Consider the following 25,694-nt stretch of genomic DNA (forward strand, 5'->3'; position numbering starts at 1 on the left):
GACAGGCTACAAGCCCACAGGACTAGGACATTTAAAACATGCATTTATCAAAGCTTTATTTATCCAGCTAGGGCAAATTAAGATACAAATATTTCCGTGGCGAGCAGGCCAGTGGAAGTAAACACATAAACAATAAAAGCAAATACAGTAGACTCCCGGGATACAGCATCCCAGCCTTATGATATTTTTACTTTATTGTATGGAATACCATTATTTTCTCCATTTTATGACATCAATAACAACTTGTGCTAGATAACGTACATACCTAAAACTTGGTGTTCATCAAGTTACATCTCCAAGGTGTTTGTCTGGATAAAATTTATATTTTCATCTTTGTTGAGTTCTTCTTATCTTACATGAAAAAACAGTATAGAAAGTGTAGTAAATTAAATTAAATGATTAAATTAAATAAAAAACATTCTTAAGACATCTAAAACGAGTAAAATGATCAGCCATCGGCAATAGTACACCATCTTGCTTAGTTTAACTGGAGTTTGCCTCATTTTACTTTGAAACAAGTGAAAAGAAATATTGTAAAATAAGATAAATTACGAACAAAATCGTCTTTTTCGCATATGTGTAGAATCTTTAGTCGTTTATCTGTTTATTTTTGGGTGATGTATGGTAACATTTTAGTCATTATTTTCAAACTGTAACCAATTTGCTTGCTTAAGCCATCAAATGCAGAAAGTGGCCTGGGAAATAAAAGGATTTAGTCCAGTTGTAGTCAGAAAAAACAGATTCATTATGAGTCAATTTAAGTCTTATTGGAAAATGTATTTTTCAAATTGTTCTTCAATACATCCTTTATCCAATTAATGGTTGCCAGAACTCCTGCAATATAGAAATCCACCTATTGTAATTTATTTTAGATGGGAACAAACCTGTTCTGGTCCTTACTCACAGCAATATGGGACAAAGGATAATAGATTCCTGCCGCACAGCAATATGGGAAACACTATAATAGATTTCCGCCACACGAGTTCAGTTCATTTTTTGTGGAGATACTTCAGTGACAAAAAAAGGGCCACAGAGTCCGACAAAAGTGTGTCCTGCCAGTCCTCGCTTGCAGAAAAATATTATTGGGGATAATGGATATTGGCTGCACAAGAGCACTTTTAGTGGACTGAATGGAGAAAAAAATGCTGCAAGGCCTTACAAAAATGTGTTCTTCCTGACCCCCTGCACTATGGGAAAATCCCTTAAGTAGTCCCCACATTTTAACATGTTTGCAATATTAGTCGACTGAGGATAATGGATTATTTAAAGATGAAAGAACCAAAAATGGTGCCACCAGGGTCAAAAGTAAGTTTTTGGCAAAACTGACAAGCTTCGGCGGCCTGAACTGAAAAAAAAAAAAAAAAGCTCTGCACAGCACCTGCTCTGGAATAGTTGACCTTGGATAATGTATCCCGGCCACGAATGTGCATTTCGTTTGTGGCCTTAGTGCCTTTTGCCGATCAACGCTCTTAGTAATATGAAATTTGGTATAACAGATAACGCCTGCATAAGTACACTTTTTGGTGGACAGAACGGAAAAAGATTTGCCACTAAATTTTACTGAATTTTACTTATAGGTTTTTCTTGAAAAAGTGGACAAGTCCAAGACCTACTGTTTGCAATTTAGAGATTTGGACCGGTGACGGTTCCACCCGGCTCGGAATACAAATGTACTTCAGCGCGTCATATGTATCTCCCCCCACGGACAAGATTACGCGTTTTATTCTTTCCGGTCTAATCCCTCAGCCCTCGTTCGTGTCGATTCAAATCCACGCTGTGCATTTTTAACGGCAGCCGTTGTAACAGAAGGGCCTAATTCGGCTCTTTTGAGCCTGGAGGGCAGCGCGGCTTTAGATTACTGCGCACTACAAGTGCTTTTACTCAGACACTTCTGTCGAGTGAGTGTTTTTTTCTTGTTAAATAAAAAACTCGTTGAAGTGGACATTAATTTGTTTAATCCATTACCTTTGGCGACAGTAGAGTGGGCTACATTAAATTTTGTAATAAATTATTTGCACCTCCTCATTAACGACTTAATGAATCTAAGACAAATAGATTAATTTTTTCGGAATTAATCTGCTGTTTTAATTACATAAAAGAAAAAAATCCTACTGTGTGTTTCTTTTTGGGTGGACACAATGTAGAAAGAGAGCCAGCGACAAAAAATGCACTTTTCCGATCCCTAGTGGTAGGTGATCAGGGACAATGGATCATGGCCTTGCGAGTGCTGTTCACTTTTTGGTGAACAAAACAGAAAAACTGACGCTTGGCCTGAGAAAAATGTGCTTTGCCGGTGCATGCTTGCAGCAATTTGCGTTTGGAGATAATGTATTGTGGCTCCACAAGTACAGTTCATTACCCGCGGACAGAAAAAAGAAAGCTGCCAGATCTGAAAGAAATATGCTCTGCTAGCTCAAAGGAATACACAGGTATAGTGGATCTTGGCTGCCCGAGTGCAGTTCACTTTTTAGTAGGCATCATAGAAAAAGCTGACAAACCTGAGAGAAATGTGCTCGGCTCTTGCTCACAGCAATATGTGATTAGGGATAATGGATCACATAATATTTACACTGAGGCCACAAAATATGATGGACGAATCTCTGTTCACCGTTCAAGGATCCCTTTACTGCATGGATCATCAAGGCACCAATGAGGACGCAACAGCCTTCTCCACTGTTGACGATCCCTAGCCTGTTCTTGGGTCGTGGAATAGTTGCCACCAGTCCATTCCTTAATGTTGTCGGCCCAGTTTTTTTTTAGTCTTCCTCTCCTCCTGCCCCCTTTAACTGTGCCTTGGAGAAATATGTCCGTTAGTCCTGATGATCTTCTGACATGACCATACCATCTGCACACAGTTGACAACAGTTTTTCGTAGGGTCCAATGTGTCCTTTGATGGTGTTTCGTTTGTCACATCGGCTAAATAGGCTCGATGTTTCCTGTAGCATCGCATCTCTGTGGCCTGGATTTTCTTTTCCAGTTTTGCTGTGAGAGTCCATGTCTCGCTAGCCTAGAGGAAGATGGAAGTCACCAGCGCTTGCATAAGACTGATCTTTAATTTCACTGCTATGTTCTTGTCCTTCCAGATGGGATTAAGTCTGGCAAGTGGGGCTGTGGTTTGAGCTATCCTGGCCAAGATTTCTTGCTCTGACCCCTCTTCTGATTAGCGGAGGATTATATTATGTCTATGACACTGGTGGAAATAACGGTAAAACACAGAAAAAGCAAAGAAGAGAGAAAACCTTGCTTAGAATTCGAGAAGTAAAGCGATCTATCATGGGCTGTTTGAGGTCTCGTTAAGATCAGGCACCTCGAGGCCGGCGGCGGTGATTTTTTTTTGTTTTTTTTCCTCTCTTTCACAGCTTTGAGAGCTTTGACAATAGAGGCGAGCGTTACTCTCTTTGAGACAGACCCCAAGAGGATGTTTGCCCAGACCAATCAAACCCCATTCACGTCTCCGAATACGTTCGCCGAGCTCTCAGCACTTGCACGCTTTGCAGGCTCCACATCTTTGCGACTCACGCAAAAAAATAAAAAATAAATACATACCCCCCCTTTTAAAGATGATTATCTGTGAACTTCTGGAGGAGAGCCTCAGGGAGATGGGTTAGCTACTGTGAAGGCCTGAGAGATGGTTTGAGATGATGTTTTTTTTTTTCATTTTCTCTAAGCTCAATTTTTCCCATCTGGAGAAGGTTTATCTTAGAGGTTGAACATATTGTGATATTGTGACCATATTCTGATGTACTTAATCGTCGGGGTAGGGTTGCAACTAACGACTATTTTAATAGTTTGATACTCACAATACAATATTACAATGTTAGACAATATTAGACCAATTAGTTGAATAATTGGATCATATCTTTCTTTTCTTAAATTTTTGTGGAAATTGGAAACATAAATAAAACAAAATAATGGATACCGTGAAATCTATTTTCTTTTATTGAACATACTGCATGTACAACAATTAAATAAAAGTTCCCTATCTAAAACCAATTGGGCACAGTGCTCGGTCAGTAGAGACATAAATACATTAACAAATGTCTTTCCATTTTTAGGGGCAGACACATAAATAATAAATTAAAATCAAGTAAACATATTTTTTTATCCTTGCAAACAAAGAACAGGCTCATTAACAACAGTAGATCAGTAAATAAAGCATTATGTGCAGTCTGTGAATTACATTCAGCGATGGACTGCAAGGTTTTAAACAGAATAACTTGACATTTGTCGTTTTCAGCGTTTTGGCAACTGACGTTCGTTCATTGGCCTGCAAGCTTCTGATTTCAAATATGTTTGTCAAGAACAATCTCGCACAACTTACAAGCTCTCTCTATGGCAAAATAAACTCACATAAAATCTACAACGCATGTCATCAAAACTGTATTTGCTCGAATGCTACTTGGAACTTACCGAGATGAGTCAGACTCCATTTTGTTCAACTATGCGATGTACTCTTTAAAGGTTTTTGCATCACCGTTCTACCGTCATGATACGCAAAGTCTGCTTTGCAAGTAGTCATTTTAGGCAAAATTGCTTGTTGTGGTACTTAAACTTGATGTTGACATGTCATTTCTGTATATTACTCTCAGCAAAGATTGTACTCATTTAAAGATGCCTCACTCTGTTTGAAAAACTTGTCTGGTGACAAAAGTTGACAATGAAATATACTGTCGACTATTTTCTTTTTTTATCTTACATTATTCTTTAATTTTAAATGTTTAAATTATCTGCATTTAAATAGCGCTTTTCAAGTAAATGAAGACCTCCCAAAGCACTTAATAATGTGCTTCACACTTACCCATTTACTCACACTCACACACCAATATGGAGTCCGCCATGCATTAGGGATTCAGTGTCATGCCCAAGGACACTTCGACAAGTAATTGAACGTGCGATCTCTTGATCCCAAGACGAATGCTCTACCCCCTGACCTAATGCCGCCCTGATTTTGAATATTTCTCATCTCATTATCTGCACCGCTTATCCTCAGTAGGGTCGCGGGGGTGCTGGAGCCCATCCCAGCAATCATCGGGCAGTGGGCAGGGGACACCCTGAACTGGTTGCCAGCCAATGATTTTAAATATTTAACTGGTAAAATGAGAAAAACTACTAAAAACAAATTATGGCAGAATATTTTACTCCTTTTATGTTATGTTTTATTAGTATTTTTCCAATTTGCTTAGATAATACGGCGTCATTTTTATAAAACAAAAATTTCAACCCGGTACTTTATTCATATATAACAAAATCTTACTCCTTCAGTTTTTTATTTAATTATCTTTTTATTTTTATTTTACTGTACCTAATATTTTGTATACTGTATAGTATTGCAAGTATGAGAAAAATAAAATTCATAATTGAAACAAACTATGGCTGATCGTTTTTCTGACAAAAAAAACAAAGAGGTAATTTTGTATCTTACAAAATATTACCCCTTTTGGAGAAATAATCTTTGTATGTTATATTTTAAGTTATCTTTGTATTTTCAGTAGAAAGCAGTTCTTAAAATGAAAAGGATCTATCTTCTACTTTTTCAGCTGATATCAATGATTACTGTTTCATATTTGATTTGAAAAGCAAGGTAAATAATAAGTAAAAAATTGGTATTATTTTCCGCCGATAAGGTTGAAATGTATTATTTGCAGGGTGGTAGAAAGTGCACCATTGTTGACTCCAATTAGACATTGCTTGAGGGCGCGCAATCTTTATTTGGATCGAAAAAAATAATGCTTTGCTTTTGAAATGAATCCAATGTGTCCTCCTGGTTTATTTTGCCGTGTTTTTGTCCCAAAACAAATATTCCCGGAGAGCAGATGGAAGGCGGTATTAACGTGGTAATCACTTCTGGATTGAGTGCATCGCCTGGCTGGTGGACGCTGTGCAATTCCTGTTTTAAAGATTTCATTAGATTTTGTGCACGGCATCAGATAATGATATTGAAATGCGAACGCGCCGTCGGGATCGACGCTATTGACATTGGTGCACGGAGTTGAAATTGATGTTTGTGTGCTGTTGTTTTTTTCTTCCTTTTCAAATCTGACTGTGAATGAAGTGGAAAAATGATGCATGTGGTGTGTCATTTAGGAGGAAATTGAGACCTGAAGTCAAAATACAAATACAGAGGTCCTTCAGCTCTTGAATTTAATCAATTTCATATTTGTGGTCCAGGTCTGATTGGGTCGAGTTCAGATTTTTTTTTCCATTAAGAAATAATGGTCAACTCATTAATTCCTTCTGGCTAAGATGAAAAGTCCCCTTTTTGGGGGGGCGGCAGTGGCTCAGGAGGTAGAGCGCTCGTCTTGGGATCAAGAGATCGCAGTTCGAATCCCGGCTCCTCCGTGTTACATGTCGAAGTGTCCTTGGGTAAGACACTGAACCCCTAATACCCCCAATAAGCAGTTTAGCGCCCTACATGGCTGCACGGCCGCAATTGGGAAATGTGAAGCACACTGTAAAGCGCTTTGGGAAGTCTTGACTTGAAAAGCGCTATATAAATGCAGATCATTTCATTTTGTTTCAATAAAACATGTATCTGCCTAGCAAGTCTTAAACACAACATTCTTTATAATAATGATTCATCATTGTATTAAATACCTTAATATGAACACATTTGCTTACAATTTACTCACCGTAAACTTTTCCGCTACATTTTACACATTGCAGCTTTAAACACAGTGATGCTTATCCTTTATTTTTGTGTCGTGCCGCAAGGAGGATAATGTCGAGCTGCTCTTTTCCACAATTCATAAACATTAAATACATAGGACTGCGGTGACATTGGAACCCTTCTATAGAAATTAGTCCATGGTTTTTTGCCAACATTATTCATATAAAACATACCAGGAGCTAACTGTTTTTTTTTTCACAGTTGATTGTTTAATATATACAACATACTAACGTTATTTAGATAGATAGATAGATACTTTATTCATCCCCGTAGGGAAATTCACACTTCCAGCAGTCTTTCCCGTTGTTTAATTAACAGATTAACATGAGGGTGCTAGGGGTGCTTGTAGAGGAGTGGATGACGTCACGCTAGTCCAAAAGTTCGACATCCCTGCGGCAGATGGAAATCTTTTCTTTGTGAAAATCCAGGGATACACCACCTCGTGTTAGCAAGTCCGCCTCCTCTCCGATTCCCCCCGGCTTTCGTGTCCCTGTATAGCGGCGTTGAAGCTGGATAGCTCCGGGTGGCTACACGTTAGCGTCCGGAATGCTAAACGTGAGCCACGTTTCCGCAAAACACAGCAACTGCGCCCCCTGTGCGCTTCGATGTTTTCCACCAGCACTCGGTGATCTTATTTGGTCGTGAGTTCGCATTTACCATGATTACGGATGGTACCGAAGACTTATAACGCTGCTAGCTGCTTAGCTAGCTCCGGCTCTTTTTCCACGATAGGCCCCTTCATCACGCCGGCACGAGAATTCTTCAGGGCAAGGAGTTGATTCCTTGAATACACCCATTTTTGTGCGCTAAAACCCATGTCCATAGGATAGAAGTAATCCATAGTGTAGTTGTCAAAACGGGAAGAAAAATACTTCCTTTTCCTCAATGTATTCATCCGAACTGAACAGTAGTGGAAGTTTTCTCTCAAAAACACTACAATTCACATTCCATATAATCAGAGTCCATATCAGGTCACTGGCATACACATGCGTGGACATCAATGCACACCAAACAAGAAGCTCAGGCCTCAAAAGGTAACAAGAGGATGCAATTTGGTCCATTACCACAGAAACCACCAGTGACAACAACAGAAAAATACACGTATGTGTTGCGATTTGGCACTATTCTCCACTGTATGTTGGCCCTGGGCCTGTCTTCCAGAAATACAGGGCTCACATTTTATGCGACACAGTCCTCATTTGCGTTTGCTTTCTCGGCGCAGTAGTAAACATGTGCTCGTCTTTGTAAAATGACACAGCTGTGTTTTATAAACATGCCTACCCATTGTTACTAGTGGATCAGGGATTGTATGTGACATTATGAGTGATGCAGAATTGTTCAGCAATGACAGTTGAGTTACTATATTTGAATGCATAATACGTTACAGTACTTATTACGAGATAAGTATTTGAGTTCCAAAAACAAGTTCCTTAGTAACGCGTTATTAACAACACTGAGAGAAGTGTTAACCTGGGGTTAGCCAATGAGCCTTCTGTTGCCCCCTGTTAAGGCTTGGTTGTGAATGAACCAATGTGTGGTAGGCAGGAACTGCAGGCAAATGTTGTCAAAAAGAGGATGGCATTTATTATCAAAATCAAAGTACAAAACAAACAAGTTGGCACTAAACAGATAACAAAATGCCCAAACAAGAAACTAGAAATAAAAACTATACTTGGCAAAGTTCAAACTAGAAACAACGGCTAAAACTTAAAATGGAAAATGCGTGGAACAAAGAAACCAGATAACAACCAAACCTTGCATGTTAGTGAAAATGGAACCTAGGATGACAAAATAACTCAAAATGAGTATTGTTTGGCTCATGTGTGCAATAATTTGACACACATGTGTCCAGTTCAAAACACCATTTGGGGCACTGTGGGGGTGGGAGGTATGCCAGACCCTAATAGCCTCTAACACCTTCACTCTGAAATACAATTTTCAATATTTGGCAGCTCTGGGTTGGACTAGTCCAGCTTTCCTGACTAGCAATCGCACATCTTCTAAATATATTTTGTGACCCTTGTGCCGACATAGGTGAGGTCAAGATTTGCCGGTCCACACATCTATCAAGCAAATAACTCTGCAGATGCCATTGAGCTAGATCTGCGTTTTTAGATACGCTTGCGTGGGCGCTACAGCCCGGCGATATATCGACCCTGAAATACATTTCGCGTTGAGGTCAAACCAGTTTTACCATCTTAGCAGTACTCCATCTTGTGCTTATTTTATTACGTTCGCCATTGTAACCTGCCCCACTTTCAAATATTATGCTACGCGATAATCTCGACGGTACTTGGCATTTTTTTCCACATGTTTCTTCTTGTGGTCAATCGGGTTGTTCTTAGGGAAGGGAGTGCGGCATCCCATTACTTAGGCCGAGCCAACAGTCACACTCAAGGCTGATTATGAAGGAGCAGTCAGTGAGTAAGCAGGCTAAAGTTAGCACTATTATCTGTCATTGGTTGGCTGCATCGAGGTCCCTAGCGGGTAGCCAATTGCTAAGCTCGTCTCCAAGCTTGGGGGATGTCACGGGCTCTAAATCTTCATTTCCGATAAAGTAAACCCCCATCTTATTGCAAATATAAGAAAAAGTGTTTATACTTATTTTTGGGCTCTGGATGGAAAGTAGATTTGACAACCTTTTTCTGATATGGTGATACAGTGATACCTCAGTACTCACCATATTTCGGGGGACTTTCAAATTTTCTCCACACAAATCAATGCTATTTCCCTTTTTATGTTCCTATGCATTCCAAAATACCTAAAATAAAGAGTTGTGTTTTGTTTTGGTGCAGACATGTGGGCTGAGTAAGAAGAGTTTATGGGGGGCAAAGGTAATTAACAAAAAGTGTTCCACACATCTGAGGAAGCGAGAAAACGATAAACACAAAACAGGGTACGAAAAAAAAAACAGGAAGTCCAGGTTCAAGGAAAGATGGGTTTTAAAATAACAACTTATTATGTTATTGCTTTGTTGTTACTATATTATTGCCAGGTTAATTATTGTAAGAAAGGTTAGATAAATTCAGTCAACAACTAAAAAAGTATTTTTACTGGGAAATCACCATGACACAGTATTGGTGAACTATTTTCAGAAAACCTCAGCTGTCCTTAAGGGGGAACCTGTCTGCAGGCCCCATGTTGGAGACCCCTAGTTTACACTTTACAGTGACATCTTGTGGTGAAATATTACAGATCTTTCCTTTAAAACATTTTCTCTACTTTTGAGGAGTGGTTCCCTCGCAAACACTCGTATTTTGCAATCATTTTATTTTAGAAGGAAAGGACACAAACAAAGCTACCACGCATGACATAAGTTGGTCCTGCATAGCCCTTCTCTCGGCAATAGTTGCCCCGGGATGATAGGTTTCGGCCCAAACAGTGCCGTTCATTTTAGGCGGACCACAATGGCTCATTTCAGCTGCCTGAACAGATAAAAAATGCACTTTTGCTCTGAGCAATAGTTGACTGGCCTTTCATTTAAGGCAGGTGAAAAGGGAACACCTCCTGACTAAAGTGTCTTCTGCTGAACTCTGCTCTCAGCAATCTGGGGTTGGGAAAAATGGTTTACAGCTGCACCAATGCAGTTTGATTTTGGTGGAAAAAACGCAAACAAAGAGACACACTCTGAATGTCATTGCTAGCAGCTATACCCCCAACATTTGCATTGAGGTACTTCTATTTATCTATTTATCCAGGTCAAATCCCTCGAGAGGGGTGACCGACAGCAAGAAAAACACATACAAAAATACAAGGGAAATAAAAAGGAAAAAAGTAGCAAAAAAATCACACACAAAATTTTTGGACCATGGTCAACCCAAATGCCCAAACACCCACACAAGTTAAGCACCTCGGCACCCAAGTTGGTCATGCTTTCGTCCCTCCAGATGAAACGGGACATGAGGTACTTAGCTGAAATAAATATTTGACAACTGCTATGTTGCAAAAACAAGTTTACAACTGGAGTAGTAAATACTTGTTCTCCTGTTTGACGTTTTTGAGGCTCCTCCAACAGTCCCTCATCAATCCAACCCGTTTGGGTTTTAATCACCTGGCGGGGAAGATTTCCCTTGCGAGCGCTCGTCAATGAAATCCCTGAGCCAATGAACCTTCATTACCTGCCTAATTTGCATAAACAGCAGAGACTTTCGGCATGTGTGAGTAAGCGACCCCATCAGATAGCGTCGAGGATCGAGTTTACGGCCGCGGCATTGTTATGGCCTGGCCCTTCTGCAAACGAAACCTCTCTTTTGTCCTCCAGCTACTGAAACTGAGTCCACAGACCCTTTATTTGAGCACAGTGCCGGATGTGTGTTTATGCTAGTTGTGTGTCTTAAGTCAATTTTCCTTGTTCATGATGGACATTTTTTTTTGTGTGGTTGGTGGTTATCTTGTCTGGACTAGTGTAATAGTGTAAGTTTTATAGTTTAGTATATACTCAAAATAAGAAGAGAAGACATTAATGGATTTCAACTTGCAAAAATATAAGAAGACCCAAACCTCAGATAAAAAACCCACCTTGTTCTGAAAGCCATTCCCGAGCCCGATCTTCTTATGAAATCTCCTAGGTTAAGAAGCAGGTCTGTTCTAAAGGTTCGGGAATAGCAACAGTGCATAATAGTCAGAACAACAAACGGGCATCCTATGCATTATCCCTTTCAGATGTCCCATATCAAAAACAGAATAAAAGTATCAACTGGCCGGGTCACAAAACATCTTTCTATCCACCCATCCATCCATTATCTGCACCGCTTATCCTCAGTAGGGTCGCGGGGCTGCTGGAGCCCAACCCAGCTATCTTCAGGCAGTGGGCAGGGGACACCCTGGACTGGGTGCCAGCCAGTTGCAGGGCACACAGAGACGGAGAACTCACTTGCTCAATCACACCTAGGGACAATTTGTACCGCCCAATTTACCTGACATGCATGTTTTTGGAACGTGGGAGATAACCTGAGTGCCCGGAGAAAACCCACACAAGCACAGGGAGAACATGCAAACTCCCCCCAGGAAGGTTTGATCTCACAACCTCAGAACTGTGCCGCACATGCGCTAACCACTGCGCAGCCGTACTGCCCCAAAACATCTATATTAGGGTTAAATATACAGAAGCTGCTGGTGTCACCCAACACTGGGTGCTATCCAAAATGTCGGAAGATTCAAACAAAAGGCTTCCGCTAGTACAACACACAAGTAAGGAAAATATAAGGTACAAACAAAAGGCTTCTGATCGCACTTAACACATTGGGCCTGCACAGGCCTAAATGTAGCCCTTTCGAACACAGAAGCAATCATAGGACGGTCTGACAAGATGATTAATACTGTAGTATTTTTTTTCCCAGTCACAACCTCAGGTAACATGTACACAAAATACTTATTTATGGCCACAATGTTCTTGCTCCCACATATATTCAAACTGTGCTAATAAGACAGGAGTTGGCTGATTAGAAACCCCTTACCCAATTACAAACTGATAGATGGCCTCTGGTGGACAGAGGCGTGCTAGACCCTAACAGGAAAAAAATGACAAAATACACGACAAAATGCATGGCAAAATAAAAAAAAGAATAACAAAATACATGCCAAAAATAAAAAATAAATTCACCAAAAACCCATGACAAAATAAATACCAAAAATAAATAAATGGCAAAAAAAATGGCAAAATACACGTCAAAATAAATACATAAATACATAAATTACAACATGGAAGGGGGATTACCTCATGTCGGTCCGTGCTCAAGGTTTCTTCATTTTCCGGATGCTGAGGTTTTTGAGATTTTCCCTGCCCTTATGTAAGTTTTAGGTCAGGGGATGGTGTAATATAATGTAGCTTGCAATAGTATGTGGTCTGTGCAGCCCTTTGAGGCTCCTGTGATTAAGGGCTATACAAATAAACATGACTTGACTGGACATGTATAGTAATAATGTCAGTTTAAGGGTGTCATATTTAAGAAACTAAGCACAGTTATTGTAAATTTGTACCTTTTCAAAGCAATAAATGTGATGTTGTATTGTACAACTCATAATCCAATAAAGTACCTTGGATGTTTTTCTTTTGTTGACTAATTCATTTGGACAGGTAACTTAAAATTAGTTTTACCTGGTTATATCAGTATCAGAAATTATTTTCCCCCCATTTTATTAACACTCCACTTATTGAAACATGAATTGTTTGTACATGATTCAATTGTTTGTTTGTTTGTACATGATTCAAATTGAATCTTTTCTTCCGGCGCCGTCACGAATGGCAGCCACTCCAGCAGCTCCCGTGTTATTTTCGATTGTTCTCGATTGTTCTCAGCTCAGGGGTGCTGCTGGAAATGTGAATTTCCCTTCGGGGATGAACAAAGTATCTATCTATCTATCTATCTATCTATGAAGGACACAATGCATACACGAATGAATGACTTTGAAGTAAAACAAAGTGAACCAAACCCACTCACACTTTGAAAATCAGGAATGCAATGGTGACATTTGATAAAGTAGCCTCCTTGCTAGGAAGCGCTATCACTGGACATGCTAAACGTTGGCTGTAGTATCCAAAGGAGTTATCTTAAATCCCTTCAAGAGAGGTACCCTTGAAACGTCAGTGGCGTAATGTATCACACAAGACTCCTTCTGGAATACAAGACAAGTTGGCTACTATCTTGTTTTGCTCTTTTTTTTTTCTTTTTTTAAACCTCATCCAAGCTGTTCTCATAAATATATATTTTATGATGTGCTCTCTTGGCTGCCTTTTCATGTACCGTTCTTGTTTTCGTTTATTTACGGAGCAAATTAACTACCGTCGTAGTCTAGTCTTTGAGTGGGAATTTCCCAACTGACGGTCTTCTCGAGATTTCATTGATATTTGGGAAAAAAAAAAAACAGGACTTGTATTTTTCCCTAATGGGGAAACTTTTTGACTGGTGGGACGCGTTCAGGTTTGGCTGAGTGGCTGGGCCAGGATGGGGGAAAAAAAATAAAAATAAAAATAAATTTAAAAAAAATATATATTATATATATATATATATATATATATATATATATATATATATATATATATATATATATATTACTACCGATCCCAAGTCTCCGATACCTTTGCAAATCATGAAAAAAAAAAAACAATATCCATTTTTTTAATATCCATATAAAGGGACCCTGTAATATTTGACCTCTGGATATGGCTATATAGTGTAGTTTTGCAGAAAACAAGTGCTAAAAAGCTAAATGGAAATACAAACTACAGAAACATACAAAATAAGGAGACTCAGAGTAACCAAACGGCACAATTTTTCTTTCTTTTGCACAGCCTTGAAAACAAATTTCTTGACATTTAAGTATTTTAAAAAATACCTGTTTGTATGGTAGCTCATGAATGTTTGCTTATTATTCAAATCAAGATTTTCTATTTATTAATAATTCATTTTATTTTACCTTTGGGCGGCAGTATATAAGATACAATGTCCATTTAACAATAAATATACATGCAGATGCCCTCCGCCCCTATGTACCTAGCTACCTAGCTACCTTCATCCCCTCTTTTGGTAATACTGTGACAATTTGTGGTCAAATAATAAAGCCTGCAGACGGCCAGGCAAACAATAAACAAAAGAAAAATGGTGCATTTTGGTCACTTTGAGTCTCCTTATTTTGTATGTTTACGTGTGTTTTGTAGCACTCGTTTTATGTTGTATTACACAGTGTAGTCAAATATTGCACAGTGTCCGATTTCACCAGATGAACTTACCCAATACTGATTTTCTTTGCTTTAAAACTGAACCTACAGTACCTAGTAACCCAACACCCTAATGTTTTGTCCTAAATTTATATCCCATATATATAATCTAACCCACAGTTTAAACAATCGACCCTAAACCCTTAAAAGCCAATCCAAACCATATACTGGGTTACCCCACCATGATTTCCACAAATCCTCAATCATCAAACCGGTGCAGGTTTAAGAGCTCCACCGTAGATCCGTTATCGCTGCCCTCTTGATAAACCCTTCATTATCTCCAACATAAACAATCTGATTACACTAATCTGGGATTTGGGGACTCATCGAGATTAGGATTATAAAATCGCGACATGCCAATGCAATCAGTGCCCTGGTATGTCTCGGGTTTCCGAGGGAGGGAGGGGCAATGACCCGACAACTTGTCGGGTAATTTGAGGAAAAAACACTCTCTCTGCTGAGTTGGGATCGGGTCAACCCGTACAGGATTATTTCTTTGTAACAGATTGTCTGTACCTTAGGATGATAGAGTGCCTAATCATTGCAGATAACATAATAGCCCACTAATGGGGGCTTTCGTTTTTTCTTACAGACCAGTTAAACGTTTTTATAGTATGTTCATAGAACATACTGTAATTCCTCGCTACTTTGCATTTTCTGCTTCGCGGCAGTGCATTTATGGTTGAAAAATATACCTCTTTTCATCCATCCATCCATTATCTGCACCTCTTATCCTCAGTAGGGTCGCGGGGGTGCTGGAGCCCATCACAGCTATCTGCCAGCCAGTCCCAGGGCACACGGAGAAAGACAACTCACTTGCTCATACATACCTAGGGACAATTCAGACTGGACACTTATCCTGACAAGCATGTTTTTGGGATGTGGGAAGAAACTGGAGTGCCCAAAGCAAACCCACGAAAGCACGGGGAGAATATACAAATTCCACACAGGAAGGTTGGATCTCATGACCCCAGAACTGTGCCGCACACACGCTAACCACTGCAGTGCTGCCATACCAATATTCATTATCCCCGATAATTGCTGCAAACGGGGGCTAGCAAAGTGCATATTAGTCATTTCTTGCAGTTCTTTTTTGCGGCAGTAGCTCAGGAGGTAGAGCGCTCGTCTTGGGATCAAGAGATCACAGTTCGAATCCCGGCTCGTCCGTGTTACATGTCGAAGTGTCCTTGGGTAAAACACTGAACCCTTAAAACACCCAATAATCAGGTTAGCGCCTTACGTGGCTGCAAGGCCGCTATTAGGAAATGTGGAGCACATTGTGAAGCGCTTTGGGAAGTCATTGACTTAAAAAGCGCTATATAAATGCAGATCATTTCATTTCATTCATGTGACTGCGATCCATTATCCCTATCGTGTATTGCTGCAAGAATTGGCTTTTGTCAGGCATGGCTGATCTATTTTTTCTGGTGTTTTTTACTATAATGGACTGCACTCATGTGACCAAGATACATTTTCCCTAATACTATATTGCCGCAAGTGAGGACCATGAGAAGGCACTTTTCTTGGGATGAGGGCCATTTTAGCCCGCCTAAAAAGAAATTCACACTTTTGTCCGCTATCTGTTAGTCCTGGTCGACTATTGCTGAGAGAAGAGCTGGTTAAGTGTATTTTTTTCAGTTCGGGCCTTTGAAGCGTGCTATTGTGGTCCGCCTGAAATGAACTGCAATGTTTTGGCAGCAATCCATTATCATCAGTCGACTATTGCTAAGAGCTGGGGCAGAGAGCGGAAATTTGGGTCATAAGTGGCAGCTCTTTTTTCCTATTCTTTCCACTTAAAATGTGTAGCATTCGTGCGGCCGCGATCCATTATCCCTGCTCAACTATCGTTGCTAGCGGCTGGCAGAGCGCATATTAAAATTACAAAATATTTTTGCATATTAGAATAGAATAGAATAGAATAGAATATACCTTTATTGTCATTGTTACAAATGGGCTAACATATTGTGACAACGAAATTGGGCATGACACTCCAGTTTTACACATAGTGAGGGTATGAGCAAGAAGATAAAGGAACAGAGAAGATAATGTTATAAAACAAGGGGAATAAGGCTATAGTTATAATTTACATGGTATTTACACAACAATGTCAGCATGCATTGCAGGGGGTTCTGGTGCTTATGGTGGATAAATTGCCCTTGACAAAACAATAACATGATCTTAATCCCTTTCATAGTATGCAAAGTCCTTTTCACATGCATTTTTTGTATTCAATTTTTCTTCTCAGGAGGCTTTCACCATAATCAGGTAGCGCTGCGAATGCCAAAAGAGAGAAAGTGTTATACTGACCTCAAAGCCCTGAGTACGGAACTCCAACATTAGCGGCGGGCGGTACGAAGGGGAGGTCATGTGGACCGCACGCCTGCTAGTTCTCGCCAGCCTCTTTGCTCCAGCTGCCCTAGGTATGTACCATACATAAATTGGAACGCTTAGGGCGTCCGCAATGTGTATCAAGATATACTGTATTTATTTGTGTATAACACGCATTTTCTTTTTTTTACCAAAAAAAGAAGTTATCGTTTAATTGTTTGTTGTATACTGTTATTGTGCAATGATGTATCAGTTGAAAATACTCCTGACCACAATCGTAAAACACTGAATGCAACCATATCTCTTGATCCACATGATTCCTTTGCTCTATTTCTAGTAATAAAAAATTACTTGCACTGATGTTTTATAATAAATATGGTAAACCTTGACGATTTGTGTGCAGAGGCGAGGCATATCTTCATTTCTTTCCTCGTCTCCCCCACACTGAAATATGAGTTAAGCATTGTCATTTTGCACTATTGCCAATATCTAGAGCAAGGGTCTTCGACTTTTGTCATGCAAGAGCTATTTTTTTACCAATAAGCACAAAGGGCACACAGTTCTATATGCATTTCTAGAACAACACTAATCATATTATTATTATGTTGTTACTCTGTTATTACTATGTTGTTACCAGGTGAATTATTGATAGTAGGGTTAAATAGATTCTGTCATCAACTAAAAATGTATTTTACTTAAAAAATACCTAGATCTGGTAAGCGGTTTTCAGCGCAACATTGTGGAATTTTGGCATCTCCTTAAGAGCGCCATTACACTTAAACCAATCGGAGAACTGCCTTCTATTTCCTGTGCGCTGATTGGAACAATCCAAATGACTGGAGGAAGACTGTGGGCCGCCAGACATTTGATAAACAAATGCGTGTCTGCACGATGTGACCAGTCACTGAAATAAGTCATGCCGTCTATCTGTCTGTCCGTCCGTCCGTCTGTCCGTTTACCTCCATTTACACACATAACCTACCTAGCTACCTTACATACTTACCTAACCTACCAACCAATTCAATCTACCTACAAACGTTCTTACCTAATTACAAACCTAGCTATCAACCTACATGCCTCCCTAATACCATAATAACACCTACTTACCTAGAAACTTTCCTCTTTTCCTATTTACCTAGGTACCTACCTACAGTACAGCTCTCCCAAATATCCTTTCTACCTACCTTACTCTCTACCTACCTTCCTACCCACCTACCTACCTACCTACCTACCTACCTACCTACCTACCTACCTACCTACCTACCTACTTATCCATCTTGAATATATAAACAACTGATTAAACCCTTACATCTAGAGAACACTATTATGAAGGGAAGACAGTGCAGAGGGAAATTTTTCCACCTTGGCATTTCCCTTGTGAGGCGTACCTCAGAGAACACCGGCCTACTTTGCGATCTCCGTTCTCCCTATTGTCTGCAAGAATGGACATGCAAAGGGAGGGGTGTCTTAGTTTTAAATTAGAGTACAGATAAAAACAAAGCTATCGTCACCAGGGCGAAATGCACAAAATTGAAGTAGCCATCCTGCACCCCCTCTCTGTTTTCATTGTTTTTGGTCACAGTGAATAACAATAGAAAAATCTATGCGGCAAACAGCAAAGCACATTAATCATGTGTTTCAGCGCATGTAAAAGACTCCAGGACAGATTTCTTATTATTTCCGCCTAATACTGTCCGCTGCAATCTGAGACTGAGCACTGGTAAACTGATCACGTCCTCCACAAATCAGCGCCACCTGTTGGTTTCTTTGCAAAAGAATGAAACATGGGCTGCGATTGCATTACTCATAGAAAATTAGGGTTGACAATTGTAAGCTGATATCGTGCAGCAGAATTGTATTGCCGAGAGAGTAATAGTGATTGCAGAGAGGCATTCATTCACCCTAATGATGTTATGTCTTCAAAAGATGAGTGAGACAGAAACATTCTTGCTAATGGCATTGTTCTCCCCAGTCATTTTGGGAAAAATGCTCAGAATTAAATATTGACGGTAATTGGTGAGACTTGGAAGGGGCTCGTTTTTAACTAGCGCAAAACATGCATTGTTTGAATTTTGAGATAAAGAGCATCTGCAACCCTCAGCAACAAACATACAGTATTGCAGTGTACAAGTGTGTCAGGAGGACCAGAACAGAGCAGGAGACCCCAGAGCGTTCGTTACAAGTCTTTTATTTGGGGAAGCGTACAGGGTTAGCGGGAGACGCGATGACCGTCGAACGTCAGCAGCAACGCCGTGAAGACAGCTTCGGGACACGTAGCCAATCGTAGCGTGGGACGGAAGCAGGTCGAGTTTACCGGGACTGAAGAGAAGATCGTAGCATGGAACGGAAACAGGTCGGATCGGAGGCATGCAGAATCAGGTAAACAAGTCAAAAAAAGACACAGGAAAATCAGGCGAGTCAAACGGGGTAAAAGGTAATCCTCCGACCAAGAGTTCTCCGCGTAACGCGTTTAAAAAGGGAGCATTAACCAATCAGGAAGCACATTCCAGCGCGCCACATGATTACCTCAGGTGGCTCCACTTGGGTAATCATGACACAAGTGAAGCTTCATAAACCGCCATGATATTGATTGATTCCTCTCCATCACTTTTTTATTTACAGATGCCATTGAGCTAGTATTTTGGATTTAAACTTAGGTCACCAGTTACAGCAGTTTTTCCCAACCTTTTTTTGAGCCAAGGCACACTTTTTCCATCAAAATATCTCGAAGCACATTGTCTGTCGAAAGTATTTAAAATGTAATTGCTGGTACCCATTTCATGTTTTTACTTAAGCTTAAATTATTAGGTTGCCTAGTTTGAGAGTACAGATGTGCCCAATTTACGAACGAAATAGGTTCCGGACGATCGTTCCTCAATCATCAAGTTAAATTTGTTCGTAAGTTACTTCAGTGCTATATTTTGTATGTTTAAGGTTCATATAAGTGTGTTTAAGGCTTGTATAAGTAACCTGTATTGTTTTTGATAAATAAATAAATATTTCCTAAAATAATATGCGCTATAAAGATAAATAAAGTTGAGTTTAACTTACATTTGAAAGATGCGCTTCAATAGGTCCTCCTCCGTGGTAAAAAGTGGCTGAAAAAAAGCGTTCCGACTATTTTCTCAACCGCATCAATCTTTCTTATTCCACTTCTGTTTCAAAAGAAACGGCTCACCTCTTCTTTACACTTTACACCAATCATTTAATGGATGCATGATCCATTAAACGTCAGAGTTCTTAGCGCGCTAGATACAGTACACCTACCTACTGTATGTTTTGACACGAACTACCAAGTAGAAGCCGGATTTCTTCTTTGGGGTGGATGCTGGGTGAGCGCTCACAGCGCCACGACACGCCGGTAGCGGTGGAAAGAAGCACTACAGTAATGTCCTGTACTCGGAAAAAGGTGCACTCAATACAAAATCTAACTTACAGAAATGTCCAGATATTTTTCGACACCCCGATAAATTTTTTGTATCTACCGTTTCACGTAAGTCGAATGGTCTTTAGTCGGAGCGCATCTGTAAAACATTTTTGTTATTACTGTGTCTTTGGACGTAGCACAGCTTATTCATTCTGGTCAATGATTTTTATGTAATTTGGGGATTTTATTCCATGTTTACCTTTGTTTTCAAGTCCCACTCTATTTCTATATACCCCCCAAACAAATAAATAAATAAACAATCAAAATAATATTTAAAATGAACAAAAACAAATTTGCCAGTGAAACAAAAATATATTACTAGGTTCTACGTAAACAGAAAAAAAAACCCATAAATAATATGAAATTAATCGGTCAATCGGCTGCTCTTACATTAAAGGGACAGAGTGTAATATTTGACCACTAGACGTCACTGTATTTTGTGATGCAACTGAAAATAAGTGCTGAAAATAAATACAAGCTACAGGGATTTTTGGGCTATCCTTCTACAAGGTTTTTATTAATTTGAGTAGCCGTAGCAGGAAGATGCTGGACAATCATTTTATGAAAACACCTTTTTTTAAAACGCAATGTGTATTATTTTACCAGTAGATACCACTGCATTATGTATAGCACAAAAAACAAGTGCTTCAAACCACAATGAAGAATACAAACTACAAAACCAAAAGTAACCAAACTGCACAATTTTTCATTATTATTTTTTGCAAAGCTGTTTAAAACGTTTAGCAGCAAGTTGGTGGACAATTGAGTCAGCTCTCTCAAAATAAGCCTCATGTTAGGGAAAATGAAAATTTACAGGCCTACAGGTACTTCAAACAGTGTTCTTGCGGGCGCATGGAATCCTTAAAAATGCTTAAATGTTGTCATTTCAAGGATATGAAATAGCCTTGGTTTTGGGTGAAGTGCTTGTAAATGCTTGAAATGATTTCCAATGTCTCAACATGCCTGCTTTTAAATGACGCAGACACTGCTCTGTGGTGGCTTCGCTTTGGCATTGCATTTCTTCCTGCCTCTTGATTAACTACAGCTGGCATTAGTTTGTACAGCACCCAAAAGAACAGGCGCATGTAACACCTCAACAGAGCACTTTGAATTGTGTGTTAGTGCAGGGATTATGCATCAATTATGGACATTTAAGGCAGCGTTTCCCCGTGGTAAATTGTAATTGGATGAACTTGCAACTGAAAATATAAGCTACATATGACATTTTTACACAACACCCATGTAGGGGGAGATTTGATTTAAAAATATTTACACATTATTTTTATGATCCTCAAATAACTTACCCAAGATCTTGAAATCATATGTCTTGATGAATACAGTCACATATGTAAATCAGATATATATTTGTCGTTCTACCAAATACATGATTCACACCAGATTTTTTTATTTTAATGGTGGTTGAGAAATTGGAAAATTGGCTTTATAAGTCCTTGAAAAGTGTTTGACATTAAAGGGACAGTGTGTAATATTAGGTGCCTCCTAGTAATACAAAACTCATTCATTTAAAGAAAAAAAAACCACATTGATTTGAATATTAGGCAAAAATACATAAACTTTGATACCAATGCCAAATTTTAATAAAAAAAATATAGATCAAGCTATTTGTATTTCGTTTATGCAGTGGAATCCCCACTTAGGTCTCTGCCACGTGTGTCCGTTATCCTGCTGCCATGCTGTGCTCTGACCCTCGCTCCCACCAGACAACACAATGTCATATAGTTGTCAAATATTAAACATCGGGCTTTCAGACTGGTACCTCAAACTATCATTTGATGGCAAATATCCCCCGGGCCGCATGTTTGAGACCCCTAAATTACACCATATATCGGCAATATTGAGAGACGAGCATTCTCGGCAAAGCTATTAAGCATACAAAATGTATTCTGAGTCTACCTTTCCCCTCACACGCAATAAAGTCATTGGCCGGCTTTTAATATCGTGAATACGTCGCTAGGGCGTGCATGCAATCCATCCACGCTGAGATGAATTCATCATATGTTTAAATTCATACGCTGATGTAATAACTGTCACGGCGAGGCCACACAAAGGGACAGAGGAGAAAAAGTCGGCGCTGGTGCGATCTCAAGATGGTTTGCCCTTGAATAGGCGTCACTTTAAGGCTGCTGCGTTCTTCATGCCAATTCACTTTAATCCCCTGGCCTACTTCTATTGATCTTTTTGAGGACTCACTCATGAAAGTCTTAAAATATTTTGGGAGATTACCAGTATGGATTTTTTTCCCTCAATCCCCATGCACATTCAAATGAAAAAGACAATGAAATGGAACTCAAAGTGCTGAAGAAACAGTAATGTTATTTATAATCAATTCTTATTTATATCCATTCCTGTGAATTCCAAAATACCCCAAATATTAATAAAATGTGTACATGATAAAGATTGAATGAAATTCAACCCTGGGGCCGCGATCCATTATCCCCAATCACCGCCAAGAGCCAGGTATGTCAGAGCACATTTTTGTTGCGCCTGGTTTTTCCTTTTTTACCCTCCGTCCTCCAAAAAGTAAAGTACACTCATCGGGCCGCGATCCATAATCCCTGATCGCATAGTGCTGCAAGCATGCAATGGCTGAGCACACTTTTTTCGGGCTCTGCGGCTGTTTTTTGGAATTACAGTATTTCCGACTAATATGACCTACACTCATGTGGCTGCAGTTTAACCCTAATCCCATTTTGCTCTGAGTTGGGACCAACAGAAGGCACTTGGTTGTGGTCCCAGTCCATTATCCTCAATCGACTACTGCTGAGAGCATGGGCCAGAAGAATGCTTTTTTTCAGTTCAGGCAGCTGAAAAATGCCATTGTGGCCCACTTTAAATGAACGCCACTGTTTAAACGGCAATCCATTATTCACAGTCATCTATTGCTGAAAGTGGGGGCCCAGAGACTAAGTTATGTCTTGTTTGGCGCACATTTTATCTATATTTTCATATTCCTACCTAAAATAAACAGCACTCTGTAATACAAATCAACAGCTGATAGAGGACACATCCTTGGATACTTTAATAACCATAATGAGATCACTATTCTTTCATTCTGACAGGAAAATGGCAGCGTAGGCATTTATTTGTGGCACAGCAACAGCGTCTTGTACGTTAAAATCCCACTTCCCAATAACACCTCCATTTGGCACGCCACCTACAAATCCCTTCTGTTTTTATGTCCTTCCATAATGGATGCAAAATCAATACCGGCTTGATATTTGGAGCACGGGAAAAATGGCCTCCGCGCCCCGCCGCATCTTGTCACGGCGTTACATCGCCAAATTGCTGTCAGAAGTCGCCGGCGTCAACCGATGATTGACAGGAACGTTGCGGGCTGCAGGGCGGGGTTAAACACCTGCGTGTTTTATAGGCGCCTCGCGTATATATCTTCTCGGATAAATGAATTAGCATCTCCCGGCCACCGGAAAGCGCTGAGTGATGCCGTTTAAATCGTACTAGCCGGCGGGTATCGGCCCGAGCGCTCTTTAATGAGGACGGGTATCGACGCCGAGGTCAAGCGTAGCCGCGTTGTGCGAAATCTATAAGCGCTACAGGACAGGTGTTTTCATACCATCCTAAGCTATTTTGGACATTTCATTTCATAAATGTCACTTTCAATTACAATTTTGCCCTTTGCTCTGCATTAGTTTGTGATGAAATATCGAGTTCATGAGAGTGATTATTGTCCTTTACCTTCAATCTCAATATTCTGGGATATTTATTTATGGAAATGTGGGAATTCTTACTTTGAAATATGCACTCAAGTGCATTGATTTGAATCAATACACTTTTACTCTACACATAGGTATATTTAGTTTGTCTCTTATTTAACATACCTTGGATATCAGGTAACGTCAGATTTACAAAATCTACAATTTAATTCCCAGATACAGTGTGTAAAATGGTAACAACAAAATAATTGTATCCCTACCTTGCAAACTCATACTAAGTCGAATACAATTGTGAGTCCATTGAGTGCAACTGATTTGAATCATTGTTCTCTTTAATCGTGTTGCAACCTACATATCAAAAACTGTATTTAATTACCGTTTGTGTTGAGTCTCTCTCTCTCTCTCTCTCTCTTTGGGGCAATTTAGAGGGCTATTGAGCCATCTAACAAGCTATCTAGGAAGCTTTTGAGGTATCCAACAAGCTGCCAAGCAATCTAGCAAGCTATTTAGATATCTAGCAAGCTATTGAGCTAACTAAGGAGCTATAGAGGCATCATGGCAGCTATTTAGCAAGCGACTGGGATATCTAGCGAGCATCCAGGGTTTCTACAAAGCTATGGAGCAAACTATCTATCTAGCCAATGTCTCTCTCTGTTGGTGTGTGTCTTTATTATCATATGATACGTGTAACTGAAAGTGAGTACTCATACTTTTTACTATGTGTCCCCCATATGAAGTAATGGTACTGTAATCTCTTGTTTATGTACTTTAATGGGAAACAGAACCCTGCTATATGGAGAATTCCACGAGGTAGCGCCCCCTCCTCCTCACACACGTATTGTTAAAAAGTGATCTGCAGGCTCAATATCGCATTGATAATCAACCAGAGATAATGGCCTGCACAGGTGTTGTTTATTTTAGACAGAGAGAACAGAACAAAATTTGCTCTGAGCAATACCTGACAGGGGATAGTGGATGTTAGTCAAAACAGTGCAGTTCAGTTTATACAGGCCACAATGGCACACTTGAGCTCCCCGTACCAAAAAAACATTTTGCCCTCTCAGCAATACTTGACTGGGGGTAATAGATTATGACCAAAACATTTTAGTCAAATACAGAGTCGTTTGAGTACCGAGGTTTCACTGTACTTTTAGTTGAACAGTTCTAATATGACAAATTGTGTCTGGTAAAAATAAAAAAAAAGTATTATGTAATAATCACTGAGCAGCTTATTCCCTTTCACCATTATTTCGTCCTTCCTTTACAACACTTACTGGCTAATTTTGTGCTCTGCGAAAAACCCCTCAGAGAGTGGTGATGCCCGAGGCCAGATGTAAACATCGTTTGCTCGTGAGAACAATTTGCCCGAACTGTTTCCCACTCTGAGATAAATAATCCTTCATGCATTATTGAAAAAGCGTTCAAAGACCCCCTTCTTTCAAAGTACTCTTGCAAATGAGCTACTCGCTTTAATAACGCCACAAACCAGGAAGTGGGCGTGACGGGCTCCCATTGGTCTAATCGAATCCGATCAATCACTCGACGTGGGGGCGGTACCCGTCTGGATGGTTGACGTGTTGAATCAACTTCCCCCGTCTTTTCTCTGCCTTTGTCTTCCATCTTTCTTCCATTAAATTGATGAAGTCGTCGACACACAAACACACACGGTTAGCTTAGCTGTTCTACTTCTCAGGGTTCGTTCGGGTGCGTGGGACCCTTAAAAATGCTTGACTTTTAATGTTATGTTCACAAGGTTTTTAAAGCGCTTCAATTTTGGGTGAAGTGCTTGTAAATGCTTAAAATTGTTACCATGATTCTCGGCAGTCTGAAATGGAAAAAACAAGTCTGCTTAAAAATGACAC

General features: G+C 39.8%; 1 protein-coding gene across 1 annotated transcript in view; it reads left to right on the forward strand.

Moving 5' to 3' along the window:
* Positions 1-25,694, forward strand: part of LOC148356997 (adhesion G protein-coupled receptor L3-like) — a 282,571-nt gene that overhangs the window by 76,096 nt on the left and 180,781 nt on the right. The window contains exon 4 of the mRNA XM_088348691.1: positions 16,631-16,805. Within this exon, the coding sequence (XP_088204817.1) occupies positions 16,751-16,805 (55 nt within the window). The 5' untranslated portion in view covers positions 16,631-16,750. The remainder of the gene's footprint in view (positions 1-16,630; positions 16,806-25,694) is intronic.

Source organism: Urocampus carinirostris, chromosome 11 (assembly GCF_059441175.1).
Source record: "Urocampus carinirostris isolate Australia breed hairy pipefish chromosome 11, RoL_Ucar_1.0, whole genome shotgun sequence".
Lineage (NCBI taxonomy): Eukaryota > Metazoa > Chordata > Actinopteri > Syngnathiformes > Syngnathidae > Urocampus > Urocampus carinirostris.